This window comes from Mytilus edulis, chromosome 4 (genome assembly GCF_963676685.1).
Source record: "Mytilus edulis chromosome 4, xbMytEdul2.2, whole genome shotgun sequence".
Classification (NCBI taxonomy): domain Eukaryota; kingdom Metazoa; phylum Mollusca; class Bivalvia; order Mytilida; family Mytilidae; genus Mytilus; species Mytilus edulis.
The window spans coordinates 85,609,000-85,632,200 of record NC_092347.1 but is presented as its reverse complement, the minus strand read 5'-3'; the positions used below and the strand labels follow the sequence as shown (position 1 = coordinate 85,632,200).

At 34.3% G+C, this 23,201-nt stretch overlaps 1 protein-coding gene across 1 annotated transcript in view; it reads left to right on the top strand.

The window, feature by feature from the left end:
• Positions 1–20,999, top strand: part of LOC139520842 (uncharacterized) — a 38,038-nt gene extending 17,039 nt beyond the window's left edge. The window contains exons 3-7 of the mRNA XM_071313831.1: positions 6,488–6,653; positions 11,242–11,447; positions 12,094–12,303; positions 15,688–15,780; positions 19,354–20,999. Of these exons, the coding sequence (XP_071169932.1) occupies positions 6,488–6,653; positions 11,242–11,447; positions 12,094–12,303; positions 15,688–15,780; positions 19,354–20,060 (1,382 nt within the window). The 3' untranslated portion in view covers positions 20,061–20,999. The remainder of the gene's footprint in view (positions 1–6,487; positions 6,654–11,241; positions 11,448–12,093; positions 12,304–15,687; positions 15,781–19,353) is intronic.
• The last annotated feature ends 2,202 nt before the right edge of the window (positions 21,000–23,201 follow it).

Below are 23,201 nucleotides of genomic sequence, written 5' to 3'. Positions count from 1 at the left end.
ATTTCAACATCTGTATACTACTGCTGCTTCGTATTTGAACATCTGTATACTACTGTTGCTATCCTATTTGAACCTCTATATACTACAGCTGCTTCTTATTTCACCCTCTGTATACTACTGATGCTTCCTATGTGAACCTCTGTATATTACTGTTGCTTCTTGTTTGAACATCTGTATACTACTGCTGCTTCCTATTTGAACTTCTGTATACTACTGCCGCGTCTTATTTCAACCTCTGGAGACTACTGATGCTTCCCATGTGAACCTCTGTAGATTACTGCTGCTTCTTGTTTGAACATCTGTTTACTACTGCTGCTTCCTATTTGAACTTCTGTATACTACTGCTGCTTCTTATTTCAACCTCTGTATACTACTGCTGCTTCCTATTTGAACCTCTGTATACTACTGCTGCTTCCATTTTAACATCTGTATACTACTGCTGCTTCCTATTATAACATCTGTATACAACTGCTGCTTCCTATTTGAACATCTGTATATTACTGCTGCTTCCTATTTGAACCTCTGTATACTACCGCTGCTTCGTATTTCAACATCTGTATACTACTGCTGCTTCGTATTTGAACATCTGTATACTACTGTTGCTATCCTATTTGAACCTCTATATACTACAGCTGCTTCTTATTTCACCCTCTGTATACTACTGATGCTTCCTATGTGAACCTCTGTATATTACTGTTGCTTCTTGTTTGAACATCTGGATACTACTGCTGCTTCCTATTTGAACTTCTGTATACTACTGCTGCGTCTTATTTCAACCTCTGTAGACTACTGATGCTTCCCATGTGAACCTCTGTAAACTACTGCTGCTTCCTATTGGAACATCTGTAAACTACTGATGCTTCCTATTGGAACATCTGTAAACTACTGATGCTTCCTATTTGAACATCTGTATGCTGCTGCTGCTTGCAATTTGAACATCTGTATACTACTGATGCTTCCTATTTGAACCTCTGTATAATACTGCTGCTTCCTATTTGAACATCTGTATACTACTGATACTTCCTATTGGAACATCTGTATACTACTGATGCTTCCTATTTGAACCTCTGTATACTACCACTGCTTCGTATTTCAACATCTGTATACTACTGCTGCTTCGTATTTGAACATCTGTATACTACTGTTGCTATCCTATTTGAACCTCTATATACTACAGCTGCTTCTTATTTCACCCTCTGTATACTACTGATGCTTCCTATGTGAACCTCTGTATATTACTGTTGCTTCTTGTTTGAACATCTGTATACTACTGCTGCTTCCTATTTGAACTTCTGTATACTACTGCCGCGTCTTATTTCAACCTCTGTAGACTACTGATGCTTCCCATGTGAACCTCTGTAGATTACTGCTGCTTCTTGTTTGAACATCTGTTTACTACTGCTGCTTCCTATTTGAACTTCTGTATACTACTGCTGCTTCTTATTTCAACCTCTGTATACTACTGCTGCTTCCTATTTGAACCTCTGTATACTACTGCTGCTTCCTATTTGAACCTCTGTATACTACTGCTGCTTCCTATTATAACATCTGTATACAACTGCTGCTTCCTATTTGAACATCTGTATATTACTGCTGCTTCCTATTTGAACCTCTGTATACTACTGCTGCTGCGTATTTCAACATCTGTATACTACTGCTGCTTCTTATTTGAACATCTGTATACTACTGATGCTTCCATTTTAACATATGTACACAACTGCTGCTTCCTATTTGAACCTCTGTATACAACTGCTGCTTCCTATTTCAACATCTGTATATTACTGCTGCTTCCTATTTGAACCTCTGTATACTACTGCTGCTGCGTATTTAGGAGATAACTGTATTGTATTTTAAGCTCCGACGGCATCAATTGGGTATTTGATGGTCGCAAATTAAGTTTACTGGCGACGCGTTAGCGGAGACAGTAAACGGGTATTTGCGACCATCAAATCCCAAATTGATGCCGTCGGAGCTTAAAATACAATATTGTTATCTCCATTCTAATGAAACTGACAGAAAACAACGTTAAAACATGTTTTTAAAATCTGTCATATGCCGTCTGCGCTTGCGCGTACGTCCCATAGCATCAATTGTCAATTAATGCCATGTAAGAAAGTGACGTTATCCAATCAAAATGAACGTTACAAACGTTGTTGCATTAGAATTCAACATCTGTATACTACTGATGGTTCCTATTTGAACTTCTGTATACTACTGCTGCTTCTTATTTCAACCTCTGTATACTACTGATGCTTCCTATGTGAACCTCTGTATACTACTGCTGCTTCCTATTTGAACTTCTGTATACTACTGCTGCTTCTTATTTCAACCTCTGTATACTACTGATGCTTCCTATGTGAACCTCTGTATATTACTGCTGCTTCTTCTTTGAACATCTGTATACTACTGCTGCTTCCTATTTGAACTTCTGTATACTACTGCTGCTTCCTATGTGAACCTCTGTATATTACTGCTGCGTCTTGTTTGAACATCTGTATACTACTGCTGCTTCCTATTTGAACTTCTGTATACCACTGCTGCTTCCTATGTGAACATCTGTATGCTGCTGCTGCTGCTTGCAATTTGAACATCTGTATACTACTGATGCTTCCTATTTGAATATCTGTATACTACTGATACTTCCTATTGGAACATCTTTATATTACTGCTGTTTCCTATTTGAACCTCTGTATACTACTGCTGCCTCTTATTTCATCCTCTGTATACTACTGATGCTTCCTATGTGAACCTCTGTATATAACTGCTGCTTCTTGTTTGAACATCTGTATACTACTGCTGCTTCCTATTTGAACTTATGTATAATACTGCTGCTTCCTATTTGAACTTCTGTATACTACTGCTGCTTCTTATTTCAACCTCTGTATACTACTGATGCTTCCTATGTGAACCTCTGTATATTACTGCTGCTTCTTGTTTGAACATCTGTATACTACTGCTGCTTCCTATTTGAACTTCTGTATAATACTGCTGCTTCCTATTGGAACATCTGTATACTACTGCTGCTTCTTATTTGAACTTCTGTATACTACTGCTGCTTCCATTTTAACATCTGTATACTACTGCTGCTTCCATTTTAACATCTGTATACAACTGCTGATGCTTCCTATTTGAACATCTGTATATTACTGCTGCTTCCTATTTTAACATCTGTATACAACTGCTGATGCTTCCTATTTGAACATCTGTAAACTACTGCTGCTTCCTATTTTAACATCTGTATACAACTGCTGATGCTTCCTATTTGAACATCTGTATATTACTGCTGCTTCCTATTTCAACCTCTGTATACTACTGCTGCCTCGTATTTCAACATCTGTATACTACTGCTGCTTCTTATTTGAACATCTGTATACTACTGCTGCTTCCTATTTAAACATCTGTATACTATTGCTGCTTCTTATTTCAACCTCTGTATACTACTGATGCTTCCTATGTGAACCTCTGTACATTACTGCTGCTTCCTATTTGAACTTCTGTATACTACTGCTGCTTCTTATTTCAACATCAGTATACTACTTATGCTTCCTATGTGAACCTCTGTATATTAATGCTGCTTCTTGTTTGAACAACTGTATACTACTACTGCTTCCTATTTGAACTTCTGTATACTACTGCTGCTTCCTATTGGAACATCTGTAAACTACTGCTGCTTCTTATTTCAATCTCTGTATACTACTGCTGCTTCCAATGTGAACATCTGTATACTACTGCCGCTTCCTATTTGAACCTCTGTATACTACTGCTGCTTCCTATTGGAACATCTGTAAACTACTGCTGCTTCTTATTTCAATCTCTGTATACTACTGATGCTTCCTATGTGAACCTCTGTATATTACTGCTGCTTCTTGTTTGAACATCTGTATACTACTGCTGCTTCCTATTTGAACTTCTGTATACTACTGCTGCTTCCTATGTGAACATCTGTATGCTGCTGCTGCTTGCAATTTGAACATCTGTATACTACTGATGCTTCCTATTTGAACCTCTGTATGCTGCTGCTGCTTCCTATTTGAACCTCTGTAAACTACTGTTGCTTTCTATTTGAACATCTGTATACTACTGATACTTCGTATTGGAACATCTGTATACTACTGATGCTTCCTATTTGAATTTCTGTATACTACTGCTGCTTCCTATTGGAACATCTGTAAACTACTGCTGCTTCCTATTTGAACATCTGTATACTACTGCTGCTTCCTATTTGAACTTCTGTATACTACTGCTGCTTCTTATTTCAACTTCAATACAGTACTGATGCTTCCTATGTGAACCGCTGTATATTACTGCTGCTTCCTATTTGAACATCTTTATACTACTGCTGCTTCCTATTTGAACCTCTGTATACTACTGCTGCTTCTTATTTCAACCTCTGTATACTACTGCTGCTTCCTATTTGAACTTCTATATACTACTGATGCTATCTATTTGAACATCTGTAAACTACTGATGCTTTCTATTTGAACCTCTGTATACTACCGCTGCTTCGTATTTCAACATCTGTATACTACTGCTGCTTCGTATTTGGACATCTGTATATTACTGCTGCTTCCTATTTGAACCTCTGTATAAATCTGCTGCTTCCTATTTGAACATCTGTATACTACTGCTGCTTCCTATTGAATATCAATAAATTGCTGACTTTTAATATTTAAACATCGATAAACTACTGATGATTCTTATTTAAACATCTGTATACTACTGTTGCTTCCTGTTTGAACATCTGTATACTACTGATGATTCTTACTTAAACATCTGTATAATACTGTTGCTTCCTGTTTGAACTTCTGTATACTACTGATGCTTCCTATTTGAACATCTGTATAATACTGCAGCTTCCTATTTGAACTTCTGTATACTACTGCTGCTTTTTATTTCAACCTCTGTATACTACTGATGCTTCCTATGTGACACTCTGAATATTACTGCTGCTTCTTGTTTGAACATCTGTATACTACTGCTGCTTCCTATTTTAACATCTGTATACTACTGATGCTTCCTATTTTAACATCTGTATAATACTGCTGCTTCCTATTTGAACTTCTGTATACTACTGCTGCGTCCTATTTGAACATCTGTATACTACTGATGCTTCCTATTTTAACATCTGTATACTACTGCTGATTCTTTTTTTCAACCTCTGTATACTACTGATACTTCCTATAGGAACATCTGTATACTACTGCTGCTTCCTATTTGAACATCTCTATACTACTGCTGCTTCTTATTTGAACCTCTGTATACTGCTGCTTTTTCCTATTGGAACATCTGTATACTAATGCTGCTCCCTATTTGAACATCTGTATAATACTGCTGCTTCCTATTGGAACATCTGTAAACTACTGATACTTCTTATTTGATCCTCTGTATATTACTGCTGCATCTTATTTGAACTTCTGTACATTACTGCTGCTTCCTTTTTGATCCTATGTATACTACTGCTGCTTCTTATTTCAACATTTGTATACAACTGATGCTTCCTATTTGAACATCTGTATACTACTGCTGCTTCCTATTTGAACATCTGTATACTACTGCTGCTTCCTATTGGAACATCTGTATGCTGCTGCTGCTTCCTATTTGAACCTCTGTAAACTACTGCTGCTTCCTATTTGAACCTCTGTATACTACTGCTGCTTTCTATTGGAACATCTGTAAACTACTGCTGCTTCTTATTTCAACATTTGTATACAACTGATGCTTCCTATTTGAACATCTGTATGCTACTGCTGCTTCCTATTTGAACCTCTGTAGATTACTGATGCTTCCTATTTGAACCTCTGTATGCTGCTGCTGCTTCCTATTTGAACCTCTGTAAACTACTGCTGCTTCCTATTTGAACCTCTGTATACTACTGCTGCTTTCTATTGGAACATCTGTAAACCACTGCTGCTTCTTATTTCAACATTTGTATACAACTGATGCTTCCTATTTGAACCTCTGTATACTACTGATGCTTCCTATTTGAACCTCTGTATACTACTGCTGCTTCCTATTTGAACATCTGTATACTACTGCTGCTTTCTATTTGAACCTCTGTTTACTACTGCTGCTTTCTATTGGAACATCTGTATACTACTGCTGCTTCCTATTTGAACATCTGTATACTACCGCTGCTTCTTATTTGAACTTCTGTATACTACTGTTGTTTCCTTTTTGAGCATCGATAATCTACTGATGCTTCCTATTGAATATCGATAAATTACTGACTTTTAATATTTTAACATCGATAAACAACTGATGTTTCTTATTTAAACATCGATATACTAATAATGCTTCCTATTTGAGCATCGATGAACTACCGTTGCTTTCGATTAGAACATCGATAAATTACTGAAGCTTACGATCTAAACATACTTTTGATGTATTGTATTCAAGATAGGGCCAATGAGAAAATTTTGTCTTAATTTGAACGATTAACAAATCGTATGCAACACAAACATATTGTTTTTATTTTATTTCACTCAAGGTTTGTACAGTGATATGATCAAATACACCCTGTATTTAGAGGACAAAACATGGAATGATGCTAAACGCATCTGTGAAAACGAAGGAGCCCATCTTTTGTCAATCACTTCACAAGAAAAATTTGAATTAATAGAAGAATTGAAACTTGACCAGTGGGGAGAGATAGCGTAAGTATTTTATACTTAATTGATTCGTATTTCATTGTATTGTATTCCTTTTATACATTTGGTAAAAAAAAATCATCTGTTTAATCATACCACACATAACCCCGAAAACATGTTATGAGATATATATGAGAATCATCTTTTCCGTCATTCCATCCGTCTGTATGTCCGTCTGTTTGTGTTCACTATCGCTTGATAAATGCTTCTCCTCCTAGTTGCTGGATTGATATTGGTGCAACTTTACAGAGTTCTATGACAGAACCTGCGAATGGGCATAAAAGAATTAAATCCCGGGCAACAGGTTCAACTCACTTGCCTTCATGTAACAGTATAAAGAAATAATTGATGCAGGCTTTACTTTATTGTAGTTTTAACATGGGTAGGCATTATATTCGTGATTATTTTTGCCCGAGCCATAGCGTTCGTTTGAATGACCCTTCGGTATAATTCGGTTTTTTTTTTGCTGATTTAAGGGAACCAAAAACATATACATGGGGTGAAATGAATAGAAATTATCTATAGAGTAGTGATGTAGTCTTTCTTGCTATGTATATTTAAGCATGCCTAATTGTTAAAAAATATGTTAATCCAGTTGATTAAATTTTACGGTATGAAAATTATCTATATTATTAAACGAGAAGACCTCATTTTGTATGTCGCTTTTCTTCCTTCTATGATGAGTTAATCTTCATGCCTCTCTTTTCTATAGGTACCACGCATAGTTTCATTTGTCATCCATTATCATGATGTTATTTTGGGAGAAAAACAAAAAACGCGTCTGGATATTGTTTCTGTCGTATGACGAACTATTTATTACGTTATATACAAGACTTCTGTTAAGAACTTTTTTCATAAGTAGTCGGGGACAGGACAATTATTTTCGCGTTTATCTGCATGTATACTATGATTATACTACTATAATATATAGAGACTCTCTATATAATATATCAGTGACCGCCATGAACAATAAAATTGAAATTTGATAGTTAATAGATACAATATACAATTATGTGTGTTCATAGTATACAAATAAAATAATTGAAACTAGCAGAAAACAAAAACAATAACGGACTTTGGAAAAAAGGGAGAGGGCTAAACAAAACTTGTCCTGTCTCCAAGTACCTATGACTTTTGATCCCTTTCCTGAAATTCTCCAGTCATAAAATCTTTTAAAAAAAACATCCTTCAACAGTTTACATACTTTCAACCAAGCTCTAACATGTGTAAATGCCCGCGATTTCGCGGGTGTGTTCTAGTTTGTATGTATAACCAGGAAGATTTGGACAATTGGGACTTAGAAATAAATCAAGTTCAGACAATATATTTTAAGTGCTAAAGTGACAATTTGTTAATCCGTCTATCTAACCTTTTATATTTCTTTTTGTTTAATTAATTCTATTGTTAAATGTATGTTTGTCGTGATGGAAATCACTCTGACCATGACAAGTTAATCCGTTGGACACTAATCCTTTTCTATAGTAACTGTTTTTTATTTATGCTTGTGTATGTTATTTTGTAGTCAGTTTAGGTCTTAGGTCTGGTACTGTCCGGACCTTGCTAATAAAGTTTAAAGTATTGGTATTCCGTCTTTGCATCACTATAACACGGAAAACTCCCGGTTATATATTGGTTGAGGTACCCGCGGCACGATCTTGAGCTAGTTCCCCCAAACTAGAAAATAAATCACTTCAGAAGCAAAAATATGGAAGGACCTTGGAATTACCAGCCTTGCAGAAATGGACATCCGTTTCCGTTATATTGCGGTAAGACATTGAATGTTTTCACATACCATCGATGTTATGCTGTCAACGCTTATTGTTACAAGTGCAGACATCATGGACATTTTGCCCGTATGTGCAATTTTCACGTTAAGTCATGTGAAATCCGAAAACCGAAGAAAAAGTCAAAATCTAAAATTCAAAGAGACAGCGACAGAATGAAAATGTTTATTGAGAAAAAACAAATGTCTCAATTTCCGTTTCAAGGACTTGAGGACAAGGAACTCTCCGCTTTTACGTGCTCCATACAGGACGAATCTGCGAAACTACACATTAACAAGTTGAAAGAGTCTAACCGAAACTTCATCAAAGAAATCGCTGCGCTGAAGTGCGAAAATTCTAAATTAGATACAGTAATACAAGAAAACGTGATGTTAAGGAACAGTTTGGACAATTCAAATTTGGAACGTTTAAAACATGTTCGGTTAATCCAAACAATCGAGCTGGAGTTAGCTGAACATGCAAGTAGAACTCAAAATTTTGAAATAGAAATAATGCGTTTGAAAGAGGAAAACCGTAATTTAACCAACACCAGACAACGTTTAACAATGGAGTTTAAAAATACTGACATGCACTACAATCGCATCTTAAATGATATGGAAGGCGAAATTCAGAGACTGAGGGAAGAGAACGTAAACAGTAGACACGAGATTCAACATCTAGATATAAAACATTCAAACCGAGGTGTGCGTTCGACCCTTGCAATTTGCTCGCGTGGCAATTTGCAGCAACATCAGCGGCGTGGAGGAGGATACCCACGGCGATAATAAAATTCATTCGGCAAACTCGGAGACCGAGTTTAGGTGGAGTAGTGGCGAATATAACCAGGAAGATTTGGACAATTGGGACTTAGAAATAAATCAAGTTCAGACAATATATTTTAAGTGCTAAAGTGACAATTTGTTAATCCGTCTATCTAACCTTTTATATTTCTTTTTGTTTAATTAATTCTATTGTTAAATGTATGTTTGTCGTGATGGAAATCACTCTGACCATGACAAGTTAATCCGTTGGACACTAATCCTTTTCTATAGTAACTGTTTTTTATTTATGCTTGTGTATGTTATTTTGTAGTCAGTTTAGGTCTTAGGTCTGGTACTGTCCGGACCTTGCTAATAAAGTTTAATGTATTGGTATTCCGTCTTTGAATTACTATAACACGGAAAACGCCCGGTTATATATGTATAAAAACTCCTTTTCTTCAAAGCTGTGTTTTACTTCATGAATTATTTGCTAAACCAATCCAGTAGTCAACAAATTTAAGACATATGTATTTAATACTTTCAAGCCATAATAATCTAATAAAGATTGCACAAAAAGGCCCCTTATTAAAAAAAATTTAGCCTAAGTTTCAAGTTTACTTTCATGTATTTTAGTATATAGACCTAGCTTATATCTTATATTTAAATAAAAATATTATTTTCCGTTGGATTAGAATTCTTATGAATATAATTGCCATATCAACTTGAAATTGATTATAAAAAAAGTTATTTCCATATCTAGTACATTGTATTGAAATCGTAAGTATAAACAATATTTGATTGTGATAATTGAACTATAAGCATCAAACTTTGACTTTGTCATTAACATAAAACCAAAGCTTTATAAAAATAACCTTTTTATGTTTGAATTTATAGTAATTGTATAAACTGACATGTTCTTTTTCCAATAATTGATGCATGTATCAAGGAAAAAAGTTGGCAATATTGTGGAATTATGACTAGAATCTTTAATAGATGTATCAAAGGTTCATTTTGATAGAATAATACTACAATCTGAATTGTCTGATCTGAATTCGTACGGAAAGTGTCATGTATAAGACAATAAAAAGTTGCATTGAAAATGAGGTCAAATTCATTATTGTGATGAAAATTTTTGAGCAACAGTTATACCTTTAAAATAAGAAAATCATAATGAAACTTAAAAGGTATAGAAATATTTCCTTAAATTTTATATATTTCAATATGAAAAATGTCTAGAATTGAACTAAGAACAAATTAAGATTAATAGAAAATTAAAGAATCTTTATATTTTTATTTTCTGTAAAATTCTTACTTTTACACCACTTTTCCCATGGTAGTACTCTACATCAATATAATGGTACTTTCCCTCCTTTACCAGATTTGTGTTTTCTTTTAATGAGATGATATTAATAGTTTATGTTTATTCATCCCATTGATCTATCGCAAAAAAATTTTAAGAAGATGGACAGGTTTTCGGAAAGTATCGACATCTTCGGCTCCAATAGTGACATCCTCGTTTTGATTATGTTTAAACACTTCGATGATCGAGTTATGGTTTGCCTAAAACTGTTAATAGGCAGAAACAATGACACGAGGTAGATGTTCGTTTTCTTTAGAAAAATAAATAAACTGACAACGCCCTCTCTAAACTTTACCAAAAAAATTTAAAAACAACAGATAAACAATAGTACACAAAACACAACATAGAAAAGACTGAGCTTCAAGAGCCCCACCAACAACTGGGGGAAGGATCTCATATGCTTCAGAATGATAAAAAGTAGAAATCCGTTCTCTCATATAATAACATGTGGATATCATAAAATTTACTAGTAGTACGTAATCTTCAAACATAAGATAAAGTTTGAATTTTAAAATAAATTCTTTTAACACGAGTTCAGTACAAATAACATATCAACGAGAGCTGCTACAACCTTTATTTAAAAGTTCATGTTACAAGGTATGGGTTGTCTGTCTTGTTCAATTCCAAATCAATGGTTTACGTAACTGCTATCATATATATAGGACTGTTCATGTTAATGACAATTTATATTTATCTTTTGTTTTATTTAGAGATAAAGACTTCTGGTCAGGGTTATCACAACCAAATCTAGGGTTGTTTCTCTGGGAGGACTGTACAAAAATGACCTTTGATATGCTAAAGGATGAGAGTTACAATAGTAATGAATTGTGTTATCGTGTAAATAGAGACCCAGTACAGTGGGAAAGCAAAAAGTGTGACGACAAGTTGTTCTTTGCGTGTGAAAAGAAAATATCAGGTATACGATCTGGTACTGTAATGGTCTACACGTGCGTTTTCTTATCCTTTCATTAGTTTAATGGGGACAAATCGGACAAATTCTAAAAATGTATAGTAGATAAAGTTTAATGATGAAATTTTAACAGAGTTTCAGCAAGTGAATGAACGAATGGTACCGATTCAACATGTGTAGGCTTGTAACATTTAACAATGATAAATACAATTTTGTGGGTATTGGTAAAAAATGAAACGCTTACATTTTCTACGTAATCAAAAGCTTATATTGATAAAACTTTGTAGATTTTTTTTAAATGGAACGACATAATTGCGCACTTTGGCAAGTATTGACAAACAAAAGCTCTGAAAAAATTGAAATTCACAAGTATTGGTACTGTATCACCATGATTTTGTAAAATTCTATGTTATATTTGTGTTTTTATGCTCTGGAGCATCATAACAGATACATTTAATCAGCGCTCAAGCATTACATTTTTAGAAAAAATAAGTATAACAAGAAGATATGTCGACACTCCCAGTTACGCGCCGTTGGAGTTAATACGATACCCTTAGTTTGTTAGTGTTACCTTGATTTGTCTCTAGTAATTAATTTACGATATGTGATTATCAGTAAGCTACTGTTTCTTATGCTTTGCTTCTTTATTCAGGAGCATGTACTTACTCCACCATTCTTAGTTCCAATAAGGTTGGAACATTGGCCAACATGACAACCAGTGATTGTAAGAATAACTGTTCTGCAAGTTCATCGTGTTGGTCTGGGATCTCTACAGACGCAGGACTTTGCATTTTGCTTAAATCACGAATAGGTACAGCATCACTATCAGATGTTACCATGTTCAAAAAGTCATGCGTAGAAGGTAAGTTATTGACGTCAACGTTAATGAATAAACTTATCACAGATACCAGGATTAAATATTGTATATACGCTAGACTCAAAAGACTCATCAGTGACGCTCGAATCCAAAAAACTTTAAAAGGTCAATTAAAGTACGAAGTTGAAGAGCATTGAGAACCAATTTCCTAAAAGTTTTGCCAAATACAGCTAAGGTATTCTATTCCTGAGGTAGAAAATCCTTAGTATTTCAAAAATTCAAAAGTTTTGTAAACAGTTAATTTATAAATATGACCATATCAATGATAATTCATGTCAGCACAGAAGTGCACATATACAGTGCTGACTTCTGGGCGGATGATACCCTCGGGGAATTTAAAACTCCACAAGATATATTTTGACACTACTTTGCTAAAGTTCGATGACTGACAATGTCATTTTCTCCGTTTCCATTGTGAATTTTAAGTACTGGGTCTACATTGTAAGTGTATTCCAATGAAATGATTTGTGAGCAATTTAACAAAATCTATTTTAACATAAATGTGAATTTAAACGAAGGTATAACACTTATAACTTTCTCAGCCAATAAGTTAACAGAAAATCATAAAACTGAAGAGATGGAAGATACGAAAGAAAAAATACAAACTTTTGAAATTAAATTGACCATCAAATTTTCTTCTAGAATTCTTGACATCACAAAAAAATACAAGGTTGTAAAGCTGGTTGTTTCATCATTTTTTATTTTGCTAATAACACCAAACCAGATCCCTTTGTATTCAATTGTAAAGACAATAAATAATTATAGATTATAATTGATCATCTCAACGAGATTGATTTTCTCACTTGAGTCAGTGTTATATAGCCATTATTTCTCCATGCCAGTTTTTCCCCAGGGGGTGGGGGAAGAGAAACAGGCATGACCCAATTTTTCCCCTGGGAAAATGTTGGATCATTGATATTCTTCTTCCGTGGAAATTTGGCAATACTTATACATATAGTCAATTTTCTTTCATAACAATTTTCCCCCATAGTATAGATTTCACTATATTTATATAATGCTGAAGGTTTGGTACCGCTAAACTTAATATCGAACTAACGTCACCGACGTTACATTACAAGGAAGAAACATTAGCTTTTGTTGCTTAAAGGAAGAAATGTGTCCTGATATCCTGCATTTCTCCCCATTACGCTGACAGTAAAAAGTTTAATCCGACCTGGAAAAATTGGCATGGAGGAAGAATGGCTATGGGACACCAGTAAGGCGAAATTGAGAAAAGCAATCGAGTTGAGATGATCAATGATAATATGTTTATAGCTATTTACCTATGACGATGTTGTTCATTCAATTAACAACGGGCACGTGCGCCCTCAGTTTCTAGAGAAAATGTTTCATATCACTCTTCTGTGATGAGAAAGGAAATTATCAGTCGGTGAGATCAAAGGAAAATTCCTTAAAATAGCGATAACACAAGTTATAATGGGTTAGAACAATTCATTAGGGGGGCGGGGGAAGGGCAAACGCCGAATCTCCTATTGAATTTACTCACCCACAATGGTCCGTAGGGGGTCAGTAGTGAACTGTATAACGATTTTTTTTCCACTGCGTTTTATAGAACAATAAAACCAATGCAACATGAATAGGTGACGTCACCATCAACAGTACACGTGACGTCATGAACCTCCTCTGAAATTTACTTTTCCCTGAATCCATAGGAAGTCACCAAGGGACATCAGAATATAATAACTTACACACGGTGTGATAAAGTCTGCTGATACTTAATGTTAATAGTAAACAAACTCATCATAAATACCATGATTAAAATTTTGAACTGTCGTGTAGAAAAGACTCATCAGTGACGCTCGAATGAAAAAAGTAAAGGGGTATTTAAAAAGGAAAAATAAAGTACCAAGTTGAAGACCATTTGTTAATGACCCAAATTTCTGAAAAGTTTAAAAAGAAAAAGCTAAGGTTATCTATTCCTGGGATAGAAAAACCTTAGTACTTCGAAAAAATCAAGGTTCTATAGACAGTTAATTTATAATTATGATCATATCAATGATACTTCATGTCAACACAGAAGTGCTTAAAACTTGTCTGATGTGGCCTATTTCATTGCATCGACCTTTTTTCAGTGTACAAATATTATTGACTGTTTTTTGTTAAATATATTATATATTATGTATATTAAACTAACGCAAACGGTAAATACAAATGAAATCAAAATTTGTAAAAACGTCGATATTTGATATATTTAATTATCGCTATTTTACGAAATTTGTCTTTGATCTTACTGACTGCTATTTTCCTATCTCAGCACAGTAGCGAAATACGAAAAAACATCGCTAGAAACTATTAAAAGGACGCAAGGGTCCGTTGTCAATGAAATTAAATAAAATAGCGATAAACAGATTATTATTGGTCATCACAAGCAAGAATATCATTCTCGTTGAGCTGCTTTCCTATGCCTATATCACCCTGCGCAGTCGATTTGTAATTCTCTTTATCAAAGCGTTGAGCCGAGCGCAGGCATTATCGGCGAAGTCACTATGTCCGAGGAGAAGTTATCAGCGACGTCACAATGTGTGAGGAGACGTTATCGAGCTTGCGGGCGTCCCACTATCTATATCATTCTTCTCAGCTCTTAATTAATGAAATTGCATATTACGGCTTTGTGACGACAAATACGTTGACCCAGCCTTAATAACTTTGAATGGACATATCAGCGACGTCATAATGTTTGAACCGACGTTGATCAGTTTGAACCGACGTTATCAAGTCATCTTCCGGTTGCTGGTGAAACTAAGAAACAACTTCCAAAAGACGCAAACACAGCCCGATAAATTGATTATCAGGTTATCTGCATATTAATGTTGTCAAATATCAGCTGGTCGACACAATATGAAGGATTTTTGATCTCGTTTGCTGCGCTCACTCGACAAAAAAGCTTCCAGTTGCGACTCGCAGCTGATATTTTACAATATTAACAAGCAGACAACATGATAATCGGTACATATTTAAGAGAGGGGACAACGACCAGTATAAGAACGATAAACCGATAATAGGATTTTCTTCGTATAGATAACGTAAAATATCAGCAGCTCGAAACTTGTGAAGCTTTTTAGCTCGTTCGCATTATGGCTCGCGGCTGATATTTTACGATACCAATGTGTAGAAAACCTGAAAATCTATACTTACATCATTTACAAATTTCACTGGTTTAACTTTTCATCAAAATAGAAATCTGTAGGATAATGGACATTATCGTTAAAATTTATAAAATCTAATTTTGAAATTCCAAATATTAGATATTAGATGTATTGTCTATATGTACTATTAATGTATAAACATTTTGTATATGTCGTGCTTCCATAGATAAAAATCAAGACACGTGTGTTGGTTATATTTTAGTGGCGGTTGTACAAAAAGATGACGTCCCTTCGCTAACAACTGAAAACAAAGACCTTCAGCCTTTGCTCAATTGTTCGGGTATACAACAAACAGGTATGAATGTATTTCAAATAAGTATTCTGGAAACTGTAAAGCTTTTATCAAAGTCACGAAATGATCGAAACCAACGAAAAAAATATATATCACAGACATGAACCAATGACAATCACTGAACTTCAGACTCCCAACTTGGGACAGGACGAATGTGGCTGTGTTAAATACACATTTCAGTCAAATGCACAGGTTTGATGAATCACTGTACTTCTATTTGGTTTTCGTATTTCCTGTCAATTAAAGTTGGCAGATAGATTCGTATGGGGGGACCCTTGTATGTTTACCAGCGATATCCATTTTTTTTAAATTATTATCCGTATAAATTGAATAAAAGAAAATATCAACTATTTTATTTATCTATAATGAATTTGACACCAAGATATAAGGGATGTATATGGACCCTACAACAATCACAATTTGCTCTTTTTTTTAAATAAATTTTATTAATAAGAAATAAGAGTATCCTGGGTCTATTACAATAATAGTCCCAGTTATTAGTATAATAGTCCCAGATGTATCATATGAAAACATTTGCAGTCGAGTTTTTATGATAGTGAAGATAGTTATACGCGCCAATGAATTCGTTTTATTTTAAATAAACTCATCATAGAGACCAGGATTGAAAATTTATATTTACGCCAGACGTGCGTTTCGTCTATAAAAGATCCATCAGTTACGCTTGAATATATAAAAAAAAGGCCAAATAAAGTACGAAGTTGAAAAGTATTGAGGACCAAAAATAACCTATCGATATTATACTGGTAATGTAATTTCAATCGTGTTTTTAAATTATAGATTTGAGTAATGTTTATGCCTGTGAATTTGTGAGACGGATTTCTCGCTCCGTATACCCTTTTAGTTTAAATTAACCCCGCCATATATAGATCCAAAAGAAAGTCGAAAGTTACCAGAGAGTCGACATTCAAACTCAGAAGTCGAAAATAAAACTGACAATACTATGTCTAGAAAAAAGGACCAACAGACAAACCACAACATAGAAAACTAAAAACTGAGCAACACGAACCCCACTGAAAACTGAGAGTGATCACATGTGATCTGGAAGGGTAAGCAGATCCTGTTCCACATGTGGCACCCGTCGTTTTGCTCATGTTTGTACAAGCCCGGTTATAAGTCTAATTCGGTAGGTCACATTCATGAGGGTCGATGTTGTAGTTTCGACATACAGAAAATATCCGCTATCATCTGTTAAACGGATTTTCCTTAACGGCCAACCAACTCGTGATGGCATCCATAAAATTTATGATGAGATGATTTCAACTTCACACTTTGAAACACTTAGTTAAATAGCTTCCTTCTGAGCAGCAACGTTAACCCTATATCAAGGAAATCAATATAGGAAATACTAGCTCGAAAAAAACGTGTCAATTGGGGGATATATAATCCGAATGTTGCTACATAGAAATGGAAAGTTCACAGTTATGAAGATAAATTCATCTTTTTTGTCGTCAAGTTTTGTTTTCAACCGACCCTCATTGTCAATTAATAGATGTTAGTCAAGATATGAGACAGACTTAACTGTGTCAGATGTATCCTTTATCTTTAGTTCGATGGAATAAATGCGTTTATCATAGTCACAAAATCTTAAATTATTTAGTGAGAACACATCATCTATATCGGAAAGTAAATTTACAGGATACAGATAACTTCTTTTCTTTCTTCCTAAGAAGTGCCTGTATAAAGTCAGTCTCATATGAATAAGGCAACCAGTCGGTAAGAAGAGGGGAGCAGCTGGTTCCCATGCGAATGTCGATTGTTTATTAAAAAATAAACGTCCTCCAAACTTAAAAAATTATGTTGTCAATCAAGAAATCTAGCATCTTGATAATGTCAGTTTTCACAAGTCAGGAGCTTGTAATAAAGTGAATGTCGTGTTTTGCTGTTTTTTATACTTGTTCTAAGTTTACTTTTAGCATACTATGTTCTTGTATTCTGTGGTTACAACACTGACCCAGGTTGGGGGTTGGTGCCTTTGATCTAGTTTAACACAGTCATATTCGATATGTGCCTGTCCCAAGTTGGGAGCCTGAAGTTCAGTGATTGTCATTGGTCCATGTCTGGCACATATATGTTTTTCGTCAACTGTTTTGTTATAAATAAGGTGATAGTTTTCTCAGTTGAATATTTCCTATTTTGTATAACAGAATCAATTATATCCGACTATAGGGTATGGATTTTTCTCATCGTTGAAGGCAATACCTTACGGTTGTCTATAATTGTCTACATTCAAGTCACTTGAACGTTGGTGGAAAGTTGTCTCATTTGGAATCATATCCCATCTCCTGTACTTTATATTTTATGTTTCGCTGTACAATTCCAATATCTTATCATTCATTTTATTACAAATTAAACAAAACAAGCATTCGATAAAAGTGCAAAGCAGTGCTAAAATATCAGGATAATTAATTTCATTGTCAATTCTATCTTTCATCGTCGTATTGTATTTTTTTATATATATATTAAACTTCCATAGAACATGTTAAACTATACTGAACATATTTGTCTTACCGTCTGTACCATAGTTCATATTATTCAGATTTTGCTGAAGGGTGGTTTATATTTTGTCTATTCATGGTTGAATATGTTGAGTTATAAACTTTTAATTCAGGCATTTAGAGTTACTTTTTTCCTGATGACAATATATAAGCTAACGCTTGTATTGAACTCGAAGAAAATGATTAACATTCGTATACAAACTTTAAATATTGTCAATTGCTCAAGGCTCAAATGACCTATTCGTTCTTAACTTTTATTGACGACTTTTATATCACATAAGCAACACGACGGGTGCCGCATGTGGAGCAGGATCTGCTTACCCTTCCGGAGCACCTGAGATCACCCCTAGTTTTTTGGTGGGGTTCGTGTTGTTTATTCTTTAGTTTTCTATGTTGTGTCGTGTGTGCTGTTGTTTGTTTGTCTTTTTTATTTTTAGCCATGGCTTTGTCAGTTTGTTTTAGATTTATGAGTTTGACTGTCCCTTTGGTATCTTTCGTCCCTCTTTTATACAGTTTGTGGGGTTTTTTTTATTGTTGAAGACTATACGGTTGCCTATAATTTCTTACATTCAATTCATTTAACCTTTAGTGAATAGTTAAATCATTGGTAATCATACCACACCTTTACATTGGTTATCTTGATTTCTTTAAATTTCAATTAAGAATAAATAGGGTTAATTGTCGGTTCAAAATTTATAATTAATGGATGAATTATTTTTATTTTTGCATTTCAATTGTCGATACGTCTTTCTGTTTTAAAAAATGACTCTTTATTTTGCATGGTTTTCTCGTAGACATCCATTAAAGAAATAACGCCATTTTAATAAATAATGTTCTAGAGTATAAAGATATTATATGACATTAAAAGACAGTACCATAAAATGGTAGGACCTGTGTTAATTTCCTAATTGTGACAATGATTGTAAATCCTGTATTTTCTTTTAGTGAGGAATTGTCTTGTCTATGTATACGGTTCAAATGAATTTCAAATGAGCTTAATGATAATTAGCCGTTCTGCTATTTTAATTTATGAGTGTTTCTATTTATTTTATTTTAAAAGGTGGAGTGACTATGCCAGTTGTAACAGAGGTTACAGAATTAAGCACAGTGCCTGACATTTCTCCAACACCTTGTTATGTGTATGAAACACTAAATGTTACGAGTATATACAACACAACAGAAGTTATAACTGTTAATGAAACAGAAACAGTCAATGTTACTGCATCAGTTAGTTCATTGAACGTAATAAACGTAACCGAAACTGTTAACGTAACTGAAACTGTAACCGACACTGTGATAGTATCAAGTATTTCAGTAATACCTATAGCCCCGACAGCGACTGACATTCTAGGTACGATTCTGGCGGTGACTTCGACCGTTATTGTCACTGACACATACAACGTGACAAACGTGTTTAACGAAACTGATATATATAATTTCACGTCAACTATATATCATTCTCTATGCACGGATTCCTGTAGAAACGGTACTCAACCTTATCTGTCCCCAAATGACCCATTGTTACTAGAAGCCATTGCAAGTATGTCGAAAGAACTGACAGTGGACAAAAAGACAACAAACGCTGCCATTAGAAAATTGACAAGTGCGTCAGACAGTCGACCGTCGTCCCGTGCTATAGGAATATCAGGATTAATACTTATCATAGTACCTTTATCGGTTATTGTCATCTGTGACATACCTGCCATTTTGCGTCAAACTAAACGCATGATTGAACGAAGTCGTAGGACTAGCAATTATCAACTTTAGTATCACTCACATATTGTGTATTTGCAGAACATAGCGCATTCCTGTTGAGCACCTAGAGCAAAAAAGGTTAAACAAATCCAAATATACATTATATATGCCTAGACTTCAAATTCTTATGATGTCTTTTCACTTAAACCCTTGGATATGTACTGAATCCTATTACAGACTGGGAAAGAAAGCATGGGTTAATTATTGATTGAACTAGCTTTCAATAAATGCTAGTACTCTTTGTTTGAGACATTTTGTCTATATTAGTTAGTTGATTGCGAATTGTGATGATCTTCTGACCAGAGACAATTTGATCATACTTTTACAATATGTTGTGCTGGTTTATGGAAATGGTTGAGCGTTAGCAAAACATGTTTAACCAAACTCATACATATATGTCCATTACAGTCTCGACATCTTATTTAATATACCGTAATGTATGTTTCAATGTATAATGAAACTTCCAAAAACTACACATATTAATAAGTTTTACTTCGGCACACTTGGCCTCAAACTATTTGACTATACATAAAGGTCCATTGTCAGGCTTTATCTTCTTTTATATTTGTTGCGATATAGTTTGCCAATCATTTTGGTCCTAAATGTCATTTAAGAGAAGATGTTAATGGATCTTTTTGTAGCTTTCGAGACTCAACAAGAAAGTAGGAAAAACATTTAGATTGTTGATTAAAGGGAGGTAATTCAGATTTATATATATTTTATATGCTAACGTTTTTTGTAATGTCTCTTGTTACTCATTCATTGATATATTTCTAATAAAACCATATTAAGTAAAGAATTCTTATTGACATAATATTTATTGCCTTATGTAATTTGTTTTTCTTTTCGATCAGTAGAGGAGTAAGTGGTTGGTGTGGTATGATGTATTGACCAATAGTTTTGATATTGATATTATTATCATGGAAGAAAACGTATGACCGTTGAAGCTTAAACTATAACCTTTAACGAATTAATAAACTTTCATACAAAAAAACTCGCACTTTAAAGAAAATTAGAAAGTCGATTTGGATATTTGTGAAAATGCATACGTGTATTTATATTGCTCTAATTCTTTGTCGATTTATCCCTTTCTGCACCCCTTGTATAGACAAATTTAATCCATACACAAGAATGAAGGACATTTTTTTTTTTACATTAATCAGTACACGTGCTAGGTCATTGATAAATCTTATAAATAATAATCATTGATGTAAACGGGAAACACTTATACCCTGTTATGATTTTTAATATATCTTTTTTTACCTTAAATGTGATAAAAAAAAAATCTCAATTTTCCTTAGCAAGTGAACATTTGGAAGGATTTCCAAATATGATTCTTCAAAAAAGAATAGTTTCAAGTCAGCGTTTACTGTTGTCAAAGGCCATTTTAAAATAACATTCATATTTTTTTCTTCCCTCCCCCTATGTTTCTATTGTGGTTATTGTACCTTTGACTATTGGTTGATTCTTTAAAAAAATTCATAAAAATTCCATTTTTCGTCGCAGTTATTTTTTCCTTAGCAAATATAAGATTGAAAAATGATGAAACAATCTTATATATTATCAAGACAAAAGTATTTTAAATCAATATTTTCTGTTGTCTGCATTTTGAAATGCAAACTCCAAGCCTACGTTCGACAGATGTCGTATGTACAGTATACAAATGGATCGACATAAAAGAAAGGTTGAATCGCATCTGTTTTGCCCACTTTCATTATTTAGAAATAAGAAGTGGTAATTGTTATAGAAAGTTCGATCGAATTTTAAGAGATTTGATACAGAAAAATGTATCAAAATGACGTATTTTGTTTATGAATTTGATATACCGTGGCCATGATATATTTCGATGAAAAAAAATGATTAATAGAATAACACAGATACATTCAAAACCGAGGTTATGTCAATTTAGCAAAATTATGAAGACTTAATCTTAATACACGTACGAGATGGAATGTGTCATAATAAAATCATATCTCGGTGAGCAATTTAAAACTATCAGAGTTTTTTATAAAAAATTCTTAAACAACTTGGGTTATCTCGCTTGGAAATGTCCAATATTCTTGAACATGAACACGAGGTTCGTTTGATCTCAGTTCTTCATTGGTTAAATCCAATTATGACGTTGAATTTTCTAGCTTCCCTCTGAATTTCCTATTGTGACGGCATGAAAAAAGGCGATCATGTCTGATGACGTCACATAGAGAGAACACCTTGCTGCAAACTACAGACATATAAAATAACAACATCAGATATATATTCTTGCATCCTTCGTGGTCATCTTCTGATACAACCAATAATGAAACAATGGATAAACTGTTATTCCTTATTACTTGGGCGTTACTGAACGAAGTTATTAGAGATAAATGTGCCGGGCACATTGAATTTCCTATTGTGACGGCATGAAAAAAGGCGATCATGTCTGATGACGTCACATAGAGAGAACACCTTGCTGCAAACTACAGACATATAAAATAACAACATCAGATATATATTCTTGCATCCTTCGTGGTCATCTTCTAATACAACCAATAATGAAACAATGGATAAACTGTTATTCCTTATTACTTGGGCGTTACTGAACGAAGTTATTAGAGATACATGTGCCGGGCACATTTTAATTCTAATTTTAACGAAATGAAGGTCCAAAATATCGTGAGCCGAAATCCATCAATTGGAAATAAAACTTTAAAATGTTGATGGATTCAGTCGAGGATTATGCCAGGCAATGAGCTAAGCGTGAGAAGGAAGACGTAGACACTCTTTCCGAATGGATTAAGGCAGTGAGGTCGTTGATACAAATCAGAATTAAGAAACTGAATGGGTCTATCAATGCACATGCAACGTCAATCTTTAAAGACCCTAATGTTGCAAAACACTTATCTTACCTTCATGACAAATATGTTGTTGTCCCCGCAGATTAAGCCCCAAACAGCATCGTTTCTGGGTGTAAAACTCATTACATTAACTGCTTGATAAACGAATTAGGTATTGACAATTCACTTGGAAACCCAACATATACCCTCACGACACTTACCAAAGAGGAAATCCTGGATAATCATAGGTCTGTTCTATGTTCCTTAGGAATTTCAACCAAAGATGACGAACTGGATCTTCAATCACTGTATTGGATACCTAAACTGCATAAGTGTCCTT